Source organism: Thamnophis sirtalis, unplaced genomic scaffold (assembly GCF_051295495.1).
Source record: "Thamnophis sirtalis isolate CommonGarterSnake01/CBP01778 unplaced genomic scaffold, rThaSir2_p1.2 scaffold_8, whole genome shotgun sequence".
In the NCBI taxonomy this organism is placed as follows: Eukaryota; Metazoa; Chordata; class Lepidosauria; order Squamata; family Natricidae; genus Thamnophis; species Thamnophis sirtalis.
The window spans coordinates 54,900,815-54,913,592 of record NW_028261388.1 but is presented as its reverse complement, the minus strand read 5'-3'; the positions used below and the strand labels follow the sequence as shown (position 1 = coordinate 54,913,592).

The window sequence follows — 12,778 nt, the reverse complement described above, 5'->3', positions numbered from 1 at the left end:
ATGACTCTGCTTAGTGCTTAACTGTTTAAGAAAGCCTCTAAAAAAAGTGCCCTCTGCAGGAGGAGGCGAGAGAACCATGTGCCTCATTTAATCTATCTTTATGATCACTTGAGCAGAGTTTATGATCACTTGGCTGATGCGCATGTGCAGGATGGGAAATGGCTGCCCAAGCTAAATGCTGGGCTTACAAAGAACGAAAAGAACGAACAATCTGCGGATTGAGATCCCGATGATCGGCGAAAAGGAGTCCTGGCAGGAGATTAACTACTGGGCAAGCTGGAGAGGCATCTGCTTATGTGGGGGGCTGCTGCTGGATGGTCCCTGGATGGTTTTTGCAATTCCATTCTGGCCTCAGCGGTGTTGAAGACAACGGGCGAGTGGCGGGAGTTTTTCTCAGCTGCGCAGCGCTGCCGGTGAGAGCCTGGGTTCGGGATTTGTGTTTGACTGCTCTGGGCGGTGTGCTACACGAGGCAGCTTGTGCCTCGCCCTGAGGAAGGGGAGGCTGTATTCCAATAGCAAAGTGGTCGGGACTGGGCGGCTGGTTTTGCCGCCGCCGCTACAGTTTCCCCCAGGCCGCCTCCCCCCCACCCCCCTTGTCTCTCTGGTGCGGCTCCTTCACTGCTCGCTGTTGCTGCTGCAGGTGGCGGGCAGATGATGGCAGTGTTTCTTTCCATCTCTGGGTGCCTGCAACATCTTTCGACAGTACCCACCTGTCTTGCTGAACCCCTGGGGACTTTACTGGACTACCTCCGCTCCAGAGGGGGAGGAAACGATCTGGGCACCTGTAGAGACTGGACGAATTGGGCGGCTGACTACAATTGCTGCTGCCATAGCCCCCTCCCTTCCCCCTGTGGCTCAGCCTTTGTATTATCACTGCCCTCGTTCTCTCCTGAGCTCTGTTTGTTTGGACTTCTTTCCTTGGTGGACTGGGAGAGTTTCTCCTATAGCCTGTCATTGATATTGTGGAGCTTTTGTCTACTTCCCTTGCTGGTCATCTGGCCCTTTTCCAGCTGGGCTTTTAAACATCAAGTTTTGCCTAACCATAACCCCAGGGTCTCTGGACGTGCTATTTCAGCCCCAGCTGTTTTGACTATTACTAGCTGCAACTGCCCTGGGAATACCAATACCATCTTGGACAGCACTTATTTAATTCCATCTATCACAGTGCCTTGGTTTTTGGACAAACGGGGATGCCCACTGCGCGTAGGAAGGCCTTCTGCTCCCCTCAACCGTCTTAGACTCTTGGGACCTTTTCAGCCTTACTGGAGGGGGGAAATGCGACTCCCCCCTGCATACTCTCTGTGGACTGCTGCTGGGCTTTTAACCATCTCAGCCAACTTAATCGTCATAGGAAGGGAGAGGAGCGGAGTACCTCTCCCTCCTTCTCCTCACTCCTGTTTCATCTAAGAACTGCGCAAATTTAATCTCTCCGCAATTTTATGAATGAGGTGTGTATGGTGTGATTGCTGATTTGTGTACCCACTTTTTAAATTCCTGTTATCATTGTAACTTGTTTTTTAATTGATTCATGTGGGGATTGTATGGGTGAGTGGCTGTGTATATTTAAATGGACTGGGAATATAGTCTGGTGCCTCCTCCACTGAGTGCTATTGCAGAAGTGGTAGGGGAGCCCAGGCCTACCTCCAATCCTAGAATGACTGATATAAATCGCCTGCCGGAAGGAGCGGAGGCCGTGAGAGGGGAAATGAGGTCTACGGTTGTGGGGGGTGGGCCGGAGCATTAAGGTCATTACGGGGAGGGGCAGGTACGACGGGAACTTCAGGGCTAGCCATTACTGGGGAAGGAGGGTCTGCTACGTCACAGCGATCCCTCCCTTCTGGCCCTGTTAGATCCACTCCAGGGCCAGATGGCGAGAATTGTCAGGGCCCTGGTCTCAGGCTGTTGTTGCTAAATGCCAGGTCTTGGTTCACAAAGCTCCCCTCATCCGGGACCTAATATTAGACGAGGGGGCAGACCTGGCATGTATTACTGAAACCTGGCTGGGCCCGGAGGGAGGAGTCCCCCTCACTGAAATGTGCCCAGAAGGATTTCAGGTGCTCCATCCAGGGAAGGGGTGGGGGAGTGGCTGTCATCATCCGAAGATCATTAGTTCCTCGTAGGATCCCTGCTCCGGAGCTTGTTGGGTGTGAGTCCCTGTTGATGAAGTTGGACCTTGGGGGTCAAGTGGGCTTTTTGTTAACGTACCTACCTCCCAACAGCATTGCAACAGCCCTCCCCTCGCTCCTCGAGTCAGTAGGTGAGCTGGCGGTAGAGTTCCCCAGGCTTATGGTGCTGGGGGATTTCAACCTGCCCATGCTCGGTGAACGCTCTGACGGGGTGCAGGAGTTCATGGCTTCCATGGCAGCCATGGACTTGACCCAAGTAATCCGGGGTTCGACTCACTCAGCGGGTCACACACTTGACCTCGTATTTCTCTTGGAGCAGTGGAGGGGTGATCTGGAGTTGAGGGGTACTAAGATCTTGCCCTTGTCATGGTCAGATCACTTCCTGCTGAGGCTTGACTTTTGGAAACCAATCCCCCACTGTAGGGAGGAGGAACCGATTAGGTGGTTCCCCCCCAGATGCCTGATGGACCCTATGGGATTTCAGACGGCGCTTGGAGAAATGCCTGACACTCTCGTCCACAGTCCGGTCGAGTCCTTAGTCGCTGCTTGGAATGTAGCGGCAACAGGGGCTCTAAACCGGATTGCGCCTTTGCGACCTCTCCGAGGTAGTGGATCCAGGAGAGCTCCTTGGTTCACCGAGGAACTCCGGGAGATGAAGCGCCAAAAGAGACACCTAGAGCACCGCTGGAGGGCCAGTAAATCTGAGTCAGACCGAGCACTGATGAGAGCCTATATCAGAGCCTATCTTGTGGCAATACGGGCGGCGAAATGTTTGCATTTTGCCACTCTTATTGCATCCACTGAATCGCACCCAACCGCCTTGTTTAGAATAACCCGCTCCCTCCTGAAAGGGAGGGATGCGGATGACACTTTGCAAGGTAGAGCTGAGGAATTTGTTCAGTTTTTAACGGATAAAGTCGCTCGGATTTGGATAAACCTGGACTCCAATTGCACGGTACCAGCCGAGATACCGGGGGAAGGTCTTGAGCGGAGCTTATGGAGCGAGTTTCAACTTGTCGCTCCTGAGGAAGTGGACAGGGCCATGGGAGCGGTGAGTGCCTCCACTTGTATACTGGACCCGTGTTCCTCCTGGCTGGTCTCGACCAGCAGGGAGGTGACACGTGGCTGGATCCAGACGATAGTTAACATCTCTCTCTGGGAGGGATCATTCCCGCTCCTCCTAAAGGATGCGGTGGTGAGACCCCTCCTGAAGAAGCCGTCTTTGGATCCAGCCATTCTAAGTAACTATTGTCCAGTTTCCAACCTCCCCTTTGTTGGGAAGGTTGTTGAGAAAGTGGTGGCCTCTCAACTCCGACGATCCTTGGATGAAGCCGATTATCTAGATCCCTTTCAGTCCGGTTTCAGGCCTGGTTACAGCACGGAAACTGCTTTGGTCATGCTGATCGATGATCTCTGGCGAGCCAGGGATAGGGGTCACTCCTCTAGCCTGGTGCTCCTTGACCTCTCAGCGGCCTTTGATACCATCGACCATGGTATCCTTCTGCGACGGTTGCAAGAGGTGGGGTGGGAAGCACCGTTCTTCAGTGGTTCTCCTCCTACCTCTCGGACAGGTCGCAGTCGGTGTTGGTCGGAGGGCAGAGATCGACTCCTAGGCCCCTCAAGTATGGGGTGCCGCAGGGCTCGGTCCTGTCCCCCCTCCTATTTAACATCTACATGAAGCCGCTGGGTGAGATCATACGCCGGCACGGGATTAAATACCATCAATATGCGGACGATACACAATTGTATCTGTCTGCCCCGTGCCAACTCAGTGAAGCAGTAGAAGTGATGTGTCAGTGCCTGGAGGCTGTCAGGGTCTAGATGGGAACAAACAAGCTTGCACTCAATCCCGACAAGACTGAGTGGCTATTGATGCTCCCTCCCAAAGTTTGGCTAACTATTCCATCTCTCAGGCTGGGGGGGTGAAATTATATGCCCCTCAGAGAGGGCCCTCAATTTGGGAGTCCTCCTAGATCCACAGCTGACGTTAGAACATCATTTGTCAGCTGTGACCAGGGGCGTCTTTGCCCAGGTTTGCCTGGTGCACCAATTGCGACCCTACTTGGACTGGGAGGCACTTCAGATAGTCACTCACACCCTCATCACCTCAAGACTGGATTATTGTAATGCGCTCTACATGGGGCTGCCCTTGAAGAATATTCGAAGACTTCAGCTAGTCCAGAATGCAGCTGCGCGAGCGATTGTGGGTGCACCTAGGTACACCCACGTTATACCTATCCTCCGCGAGCTGCACTGGCTGCCCATTGGTCTCCGGACACGCTTCAAGGTTCTAGTCGTTACTTATAAAGCCCTGCATGGCATCGGACCTGGGTACCTGAGAGATCGCCTCCTGCCAATTACCTCCCAAAGACCGATTTGATTGCACAGGCTTGGCCTTCTCCAGATTCCATCTGCCAGCCAATGTTGGCTGGTGACCCCCCCCGGGGGAGGGCCTTCTCTGTTGCTGCTCCAGCCCTCTGGAACGAGCTCCCCGTGGAGATCCAGACGCTTAATGATCTCCCGGCCTTCCGTAAAGCTACTAAGTCCTGGCTGTTCTGGCAGGCTGGGGGCTGCCAGAACAGTATCCGGCCCCACTTCAGTTGTGAATGTTGCTGTATTTTTAAATTGTTGTATTGTCTTGTATTGTCTTATTTATCCCCTCTCCGGAGTCCTTCGGGAGTGGGCGGCATACAAAACCAATAAAACTCATAAACAAACTCAAAGTTAAGCAAGGGTTAAAAGGCGAAAAATTCCTTATGTAGATGAGGCACTGGTTCTCTCATCTCCTCCTGTAGAGGGCACTTTTTAGAGGCTTTTTTTTAAACAGTTAAGCAGAGTTATCCATTGCAGGATCTGGCAGCAGCTACCCAGCCTTACTTCAGCAGCTCTTGCCTTTTTCTTTCTACATTTTTTACATTTTCATCATGGCAGACAAGAGAAGAGTTGAAATCCTCTATGAAACAGCTGGAAAAGGTATGTGGGTCGGAGGGAGGGGGGAGGAATTCAAAATTATTGTAATTTGTAAGTAATTGTAATTTGTATTATTATAAGTAATTTGTGTTTGAGTGTGAGTCTGTGTGTTTTACCCGCCTCTGCTGGTGTGCAGGCTGGCACTTTATTTTTTATTTTTTAAAGCCCTGCCGCTGTGCCTGCCATAGAGCAGGATGCGTCCCGCTCCATGGCCGTTGGGGTGCCGGGACTTTAAAGCCATGCCACTGCACCTGCCATAGAGTGGGACGTGTCCCGCTCTATGGCCGGTGCGGCGCCAGGACTTTAAAGTCATGCTGCCATGCCTGCCATAGAGGGCTTTCAGGGCTGGGACTTCAGGGCTTCGCCGGGGCTTTCGGGACTTTAAAGCCATGCCACTGCGTCCATCATAGAGCAGGACGCGTCTCGCTCTATGGCCTGCGCAGCACTAGGACTTTAAAGCCATGCTGCTGCGCCCGCCATAGAGGGCTTTTGGGGCCGGGACTTTGGGGCTTCGCCGGGGCTTTCGGGACTTCAAAGCCATGCCACCGCACCCGCCATAGATTGGGATGCGCCCGCCATAGAGGGCTTTCGTGCCGGGGCTTCGGGGCTTCACTGGGGATTTTGGAAAGCTGCAACGGGGCTTCGGGGCTTCGCTGGGGCTTTTGGAAAGCCCCGCTGAAGCCTCGCCGCTTGCAGACATAGGGCGGCTTTTGCCCGCTTGCCTCACCAGCGATAAACCTCACCGCATGTCACTGAGGCACAGCAAATAGTCTGAGGAAGAGCTCCTACTAAAACAATGATCCTACTGAAGCATAACTCAAGTACTTTCCCAGAAACTAATTCAGTCATATCCCTCTCTCATTCATATGAAAATATAATGAGGGAGAGGAGCAGCACAATCAGAAGATTCTGTTATTATATATCAGGCCCAAGCAACAGACCAATATGTGAAGAGTTCAGGTTGATTATTGAAATTCTATGTAGAATACAGGGATTTCTCCAGACTGCTTGCCTTCCCTTGGGAAGAAACGGATAAGATTCCATGGAGCCTTGGGGTGGTGGTGGTGGTGTATCAGTCCTGCATCTCTTGACAATTCAAGGTTAACTTCCCACTTGATTCTTCCTCTCTGCATGGCTGGGCATTTCCCAACAGCACAGCACAGTAAAGCATTCAAAGTAGTTGCAAAGCTTTGGGCTGGAGTTGCATTAGATGCATTAGTTGAACAATTTATTTATTTATAAAATTTATTGTCTGGCCATCTTTCCACTGGATAACTCTGGGCAGTAAAGCCATAAAAATATTTCTATATGTGTACAATTAATTAATAATTAAGATCAACATTAAAACCTGGGGAGGATGAGGGCAGAGTGGGGGGAGGTGGGATCTGTTATTACTCAATCAACCACCTGCATTGCGCTGTCCCCACTGGGGCTCCAACCTACTGGCAGAGCCATGTCTTTATGTTATGCCAGTTCTGAGATAAAATATAGACAAAAAACTCAGAAGCTCCCTTTAAGCTTACGTGTTTATTCAGCTGAACAAAGACAGCCCCCTTTAAAAGAAAGGAAGCCCTGAGTATCAAGAAATGCTTGCATTTATACTCTTTTAGTACATACGTAATCCACCCAGCAAAGCTGGCACACAAGAGATACCGAAGTCACCCAGCATGGCTGGAACATGATAAATAACAGAAAGAAGAATAGAAATAGTCATCTGCTGCCCATGGAGGTCTTCCAAGGACATTGGGTGTCACCCTAGGGATATTGGGTATTTCCCGAAGAGCTTTCCAAGATGTGCAGCAGTGGTGGGTTTCAGATCCCATTGCAACTGGTATGGTGCAACGGGGCCGGGCGTCCACCACATGCACTTGCGCAGCACGCATGTAGTGTGCACATGTGTACTTACTGCACACGACACTCCATGACGCTCCAGCTGCTCGGCGGAGCTTTGCGCAGGTGCCATATGCTCTATGCGCATGTGCGGAAGCCCCGATCTGCTCAAATACAAGTAAGGATGGCATGCGTACAGGTGGACCCTCCAGAGCACAGTACCAGAATGGTACTTGGTGCTCCCAGCAGGCACCAGTACGCTGTACCGGGGCGTAGCAGTCATATCCCACCACTGGTGTGCAGAGATAATGGAGCCATCTACATGTGCAAGCCTTCTATGCTTTCTCCAGATTCCTGGTCAATATTTAGGCCCTTACAAAAAGATAGGAAGGTTGGGGTCAACCTCACATAGATGTTCCAGAGGGCAAGAGCAACAGCAGAGAAACCCTCCTCCTGGATCCTGCCAGCCAAGGTTTATGTTCTGGACAGAGAAGACTGCTGGTTTGAAAGAGGAATCAAAGAGGCTACCTGTATAAAAATTCATCAGTCTTCTCCCAACAGAGGGAGAGGGATTCAACATTACTTATTTCCTGTTTACAATGCAATCCTTTCAGCAGTCCCAAGACAGTTTCACAGCGGTTTGCACTCTTTCAGGTGATTTTGAGGATACAGATTAGCTCCCAGGTGGTTTCAATGACTCTCAAAATGTTAAATGACTAGCTGATGCAAAGAGTATAAATCCTTTCCATTCCCCACCAGTTACTTAGTACTGAAGCAGTTTCTTGGATGAGAAGTGAAAGATCTTCAAGAAAAATCAAGAAAATCTAGTTGCTGTTTGAAAAAAGGACCTTTGGGTCATTGTCCAGAGCAGCTTTCTCCAACAGAATCACCATCTTCTTTCTAGGAGGGAGAGCCCATAGAAATTTGGACAGAAATGAAAATGTTCTGGGTTTTGACTATTTGCCTAACCACAGGGTTCAGCAATGCCGGTTCTTGTAAGTGTACACATTTTCATTATTTCTCTATGGTATGTGTAAGGCGAAAGATCAAACAGTAAGAGATTAAAATATATGAATAGTAGAAGCAAAGGCAAAATTGCTCAACAGTAAGCCCAAAAGGAGGTAATGAGAATTTGGAAAATGAAAATAGAACAAGAGAAGAATTATTAGAATATGTAAGAAATAGTTCTCTAGACAGCAATTCTATTAGGGTTTTTGTTTTTTGCAGATAAGATTATAATTAATGGAATTATAGCCACAATGTTAAATAATTATGTATTTGTTATTTGTAGAGACAATGACATATGATAAATAAACCGGCCTGTTAATATTGTGTTCTGTTTCCAATAGCTACTAGGCAATGCAATATTCCAGGAAAAGCAAGAAGAGCTTGTGGCCCTGCCGGCATCACTGAAGCTCAGTGCAAAGCCAAACACTGCTGTTTTGATTCAAAAGTCCCTAACGTCCCCTGGTGTTTCCATCCTGCTTCAGTAGAAGGTTTGTATCTTTCCCTCTAAGTCACTGCTGGGCTACAAGTTTCTTTCAGTTTCATCAATGTGACGATACAGGTAGTCTTCGACTAACAGCCCCAAATTTATGTTGCTAAGTGAGACACTTGTTCACTGAGTGTTGCCGCATTTTACAACCCTTCTTGTCACAGTTGTTAAATGAATTGCTGCAGTTGTTAACTTAATAATACGGTTGTTAAGTGAATCTGATTCATCTATTGACTTTGCTTGTCAGTAGATCACAAAAGATGAGCATATGACCCTGAGGCACTGCAACTGTCATAGATATGAACCAGCTGCCAAGCTTCTGAAATTTGATCATGTGATCTTGAGGATACTGCAATGGTCATAAGTGTGAAAATCGGCCATGAGTCACTTTTTTGAGTGATGTGATAACTTTGAATAGTCACTAAATAAACAGTTGTAAGTCAAGGACTACCTGTATCTGCGACTGTGAAAATGAATAATTTCAGGATCCTGCTAAATTGAAACATAAATCATTTATATATTCTGTGAGCCTGCTTGAGGTGCCATGAATTCTGCATGTTATGCTACGACCATTTGACCCAGAGAGTGCCAAACAGTATAAACATTAAACTCAGCACTCATATTGCTGCAGAAATCACTGTGCTCCATCCATCCAGTTCTGTCCATGGAGAGGGAACGTCATCTTTCAACTTGCAAGCGTGAGCATGATAAAAGCTTACATGATTCTCAGTTGACTTGAAAGCATTGCTGGAGTCTGGAGTCTCACCAGGCTCTGCTCATTCTCACTTCACCTTCATTAGGGAATGTCTGAACCAAAGTGACACCCAAACCAAAACCAGGTAACGTCAGAGCAAACGGGTTAATAATCAGGAGGCTTAAAATGTTCTATTGCAAGCAGTAAGATGAAATCTCATCTTTATCAGATTGGAGACAGCTACCCCTCTCATATAACAGACCAATGCTGTCCCAGGTTTTTTTGGCTGCTGGAACGTAAGGTTCTTACTTTCTGTTCTATATACTGAAGATAGTTGATTTTTCATTCAGTGTTGCTGATAAAGTAGCAGCCCTTCCTCCTTTCCATATTAGATAGTCTAGTAATGACCATGTGTAGATTCATTTTATATTCCAACAGAGAGAGCATAGAAACTTCAACAGAAACTAAAATGTTCTGGGTTTTGACTATTTGCCTAACCATCGGGTTCAGCAATGTAAGTGTACACATTTTCATTATTTCTCTATGGTATATGTAATGCAGTGGTGGGTTCCAGATCCCGTTGCAACAGGTACGGTTGCAACCGGTCATGCCGTCCTCCACATGAATGCGCGCAACGTGCACACACATGTGCATAGCACACGCATGCGTCTTACCATTCAATGATGCCTCCGCAAGCCTCTGCAACACTCCAGCCGCTCAGCGGAGCATGGCACAGGTGCTGTACGATCCATGCACATGTGCAGAAGCGCTGAAGGATTTGAAAACAGGTAAGGAGTGCAGGCAGGCAGGTGGGCCCTCCAGAGCACCGTACCGGAATGGTACTCGGTGCTCCGGGCAGGCTCCAGTACGCCCGTGCCGGGTCGTACTGCCTACAACCCACCACTGGTGTAATGTGAAAGGTCAAACAGTAAGAGTTTAAAATATGAATAGTAGAAGCAAAGGCAAAACTGCTGAATAATAAGCCAAAGAGGAGGAAGTGAGAATTTGGAAAATGAAAATAGAACAAGAGAAGAAATATTAGAATATGTAAGAAACAGTTCTCTAGACAGCAATTCTTTTAGGATTTTTTAAAATATTGCAGCTAAGATTATAATTAATGGAATTATTGCCACAACGTTAAATAATTTTATATTTGTTATTTGTAGAGACAATGGCATATGATAAATAAACTGGCCTGTTAATACTGTGCTCTGTTTCCAATAGCTACCGAGCAATGCAATGTTCCAGCAACAGCAAGATTAAATTGTGGCCCTGCCGGCATCACTGAAGCTCAGTGCAAAGCCAAACATTGCTGTTTTGATTCAAATGTACTTAATGTCCCCTGGTGTTTCCATCCTGCTTCACTACAAGGTTTGTATCTTTCCCTCTAAGTCACTGCTAGGCTATACATTTATTTCAGTTTAATCAAAGTGACTTTATTTGTATGATGTGAGTGTGAAAATGAATAATTTCAGGGGCTTGCTACATTGGAGCCTAAATCATTAAAATATTCTGTGAGCCTGCTTGAGGTGCCATGAACTCTTCATGTTATGTTATGATCTTTTGACCCAGAGAGTGCCAAACAGTATAAACATTAAACTCAGCACTCATATTGCTGCAGAAATCACTGTGCTCCATCCATCCAGTGCTGTCCATGCATAGAGAAAGTCATCCTTCCACTTGCAGGGGTGAGCACGATTTTTTTTTTAAAAAAAATTCTCATTTAACTTGAAAGCATTGCTGGAGTCTGGAATCTCTTAATATTTGCAAATCCCCTCACTGGGGAATGCCTGATGAAGATTTACAGCTCTGCCTAAACCAAACTGATACCCAAACCAAAACCTGGTAACTTCAAAGTTTAATAACCAGAGGCTGAGAACTGTTCTTTTGCAAGCAATAAGATGCAACTTTATCTTCATCAGATTGGAGACGGCAACCCATCTCATATAAGAGTCCCACATTTTTGGCTGCTGGAGCGTAAGATTCCCACTTTCTGTTCTATATATGGAAGACAGCTGAATTTTCATTCAGTGCTGCAGATAAGTTAGCAGCCATCCCTCCTCCCATGTGTAAATCCAATTTATGCTGCAACAGGAATGTCACAGCACCTGGTATCTGAACCAGTTAACTTACTCTCCCTAATGGCAGGTATAACAATAGCTAGGATTGGCAAAGAAAAGAATGAAAGGAAGGGAGGGATTTCACTTTTTTAAACTTTGCATAGAATCATTGGGCTGGAAGGGACTTGGGTGGGTGTCTTCTAGTCCAACCACCTGCAGGCAGGAATCCTTATACCATCCAAGACAAATGGATGTCCAATCTTTTCTTGAAAACTTAGAGCGATAGAGCACCCACAACTCTGGGAAGCAAGCTGCTCCCTTTTTGTTCTTTGCCAAATTTCAGTGGATGCCCTTTATTACCTATTATATGTTTCCCCATTAGAACTGCTGCTTTTAAGTCATTCACAATAACAAGTCATTCAAATAAGTAGTAAAAAAAATAGGTTGTGCTTTCATATGATCTCTTCCCACTCTTTAAAATAGGCCTTTGTTTCTAGTAGTGTGGATAGAAACTACATAGCCTGGTTCTCCTTTGTATAGAATGAGTTTTTCTCAATCTTGTTTTTCAGAATATGTTTCAATTGCTGTTCTTTAAAAATATAGAACTTTGTTGTAAAGTCCCAGAAGTTTCCCCGAGTCACTGAGATGCCAAAGAGGGTGAAACTTGAGATGAGGCTTGCACAAAGCAACAGTTTTTTTATTTAGGCCAAAATAAAAAGTCTGGGTGACAAAACTATATCCAAATCATACAGCCAAAGTGCATGTAAGAAATAGCCACATCCCTGCAAGAGTCGCTCAGAGTATTATATACATTTTACCCTATTCGTTACCAATGTAGTCTTTAAAACGTTCTTTGTTCAGGGACCTGTTTCTGTCCACCTTATCTATGGAGCATTCCTATAACCTTGTGTAGGGGAGGTTTCCCTCCCTGGTCAAGTTGTTTATTCAGCAGAATGCTTTCAGAGTAGGCAAACTCTCTACTCCGGTTCCTTTATCTATGGGGCCTGATATTCCTGGGTAACAGTTTCTTCTATATTTTCAAGGATGTGCCTCACTTTGAAACCAAGAACAGAAACGAGACACAGAAGCGAGATACCAATCTTGCACTAATGCCAACCAGTATGAAGTTTGCAATGGATTAAGCTAGAATTAGTTCCTAACAACTAGTTTCTGACAGTATACAATAATATAAGCAGAAGCCAGTTACAAAGTGTAATTCCTAATAAATGATTTCTAGCAATATATCATATCAGAAGCAAACAGCAAATCTTGGTTTGATCTTGGTTTCCTTCAAAACCAAATGGGTAAGGTAATATTGTTATAATGACAATTTTACAAAAGAAGACATTTCAATAACATCACAAGACAGATTGGGAATTACTGGAAACAGACCCTTGCAAGACAAGTAACAAGTACTGCAAATTGCATCAGCCTATTTAAAGTTTGCTTCTTTTTTCACAGTTTGTGGTGAGAAGTGCTATGATGAATCTACTAAATTGTAGTCTTATTGTTGTTTTTCATTCTATTCAGCATTATCCATTTTGTTTTTATTCTAGCGTGTGTCTTATAAAATGTTTTCCACCAACCCAACACTTTTAACAGG

General features: G+C 46.5%; 1 protein-coding gene across 1 annotated transcript in view; it reads left to right on the top strand.

Annotated features, from left to right (window-relative positions):
• TMPRSS3 (transmembrane serine protease 3) overlaps nt 1–12,317 on the top strand; it is a 45,873-nt gene extending 33,556 nt beyond the window's left edge. Inside the window, exon 13 of the mRNA XM_087722114.1 lies at nt 12,219–12,317. Within this exon, the coding sequence (XP_087578240.1) occupies nt 12,219–12,317 (99 nt within the window). The remainder of the gene's footprint in view (nt 1–12,218) is intronic.
• The last annotated feature ends 461 nt before the right edge of the window (nt 12,318–12,778 follow it).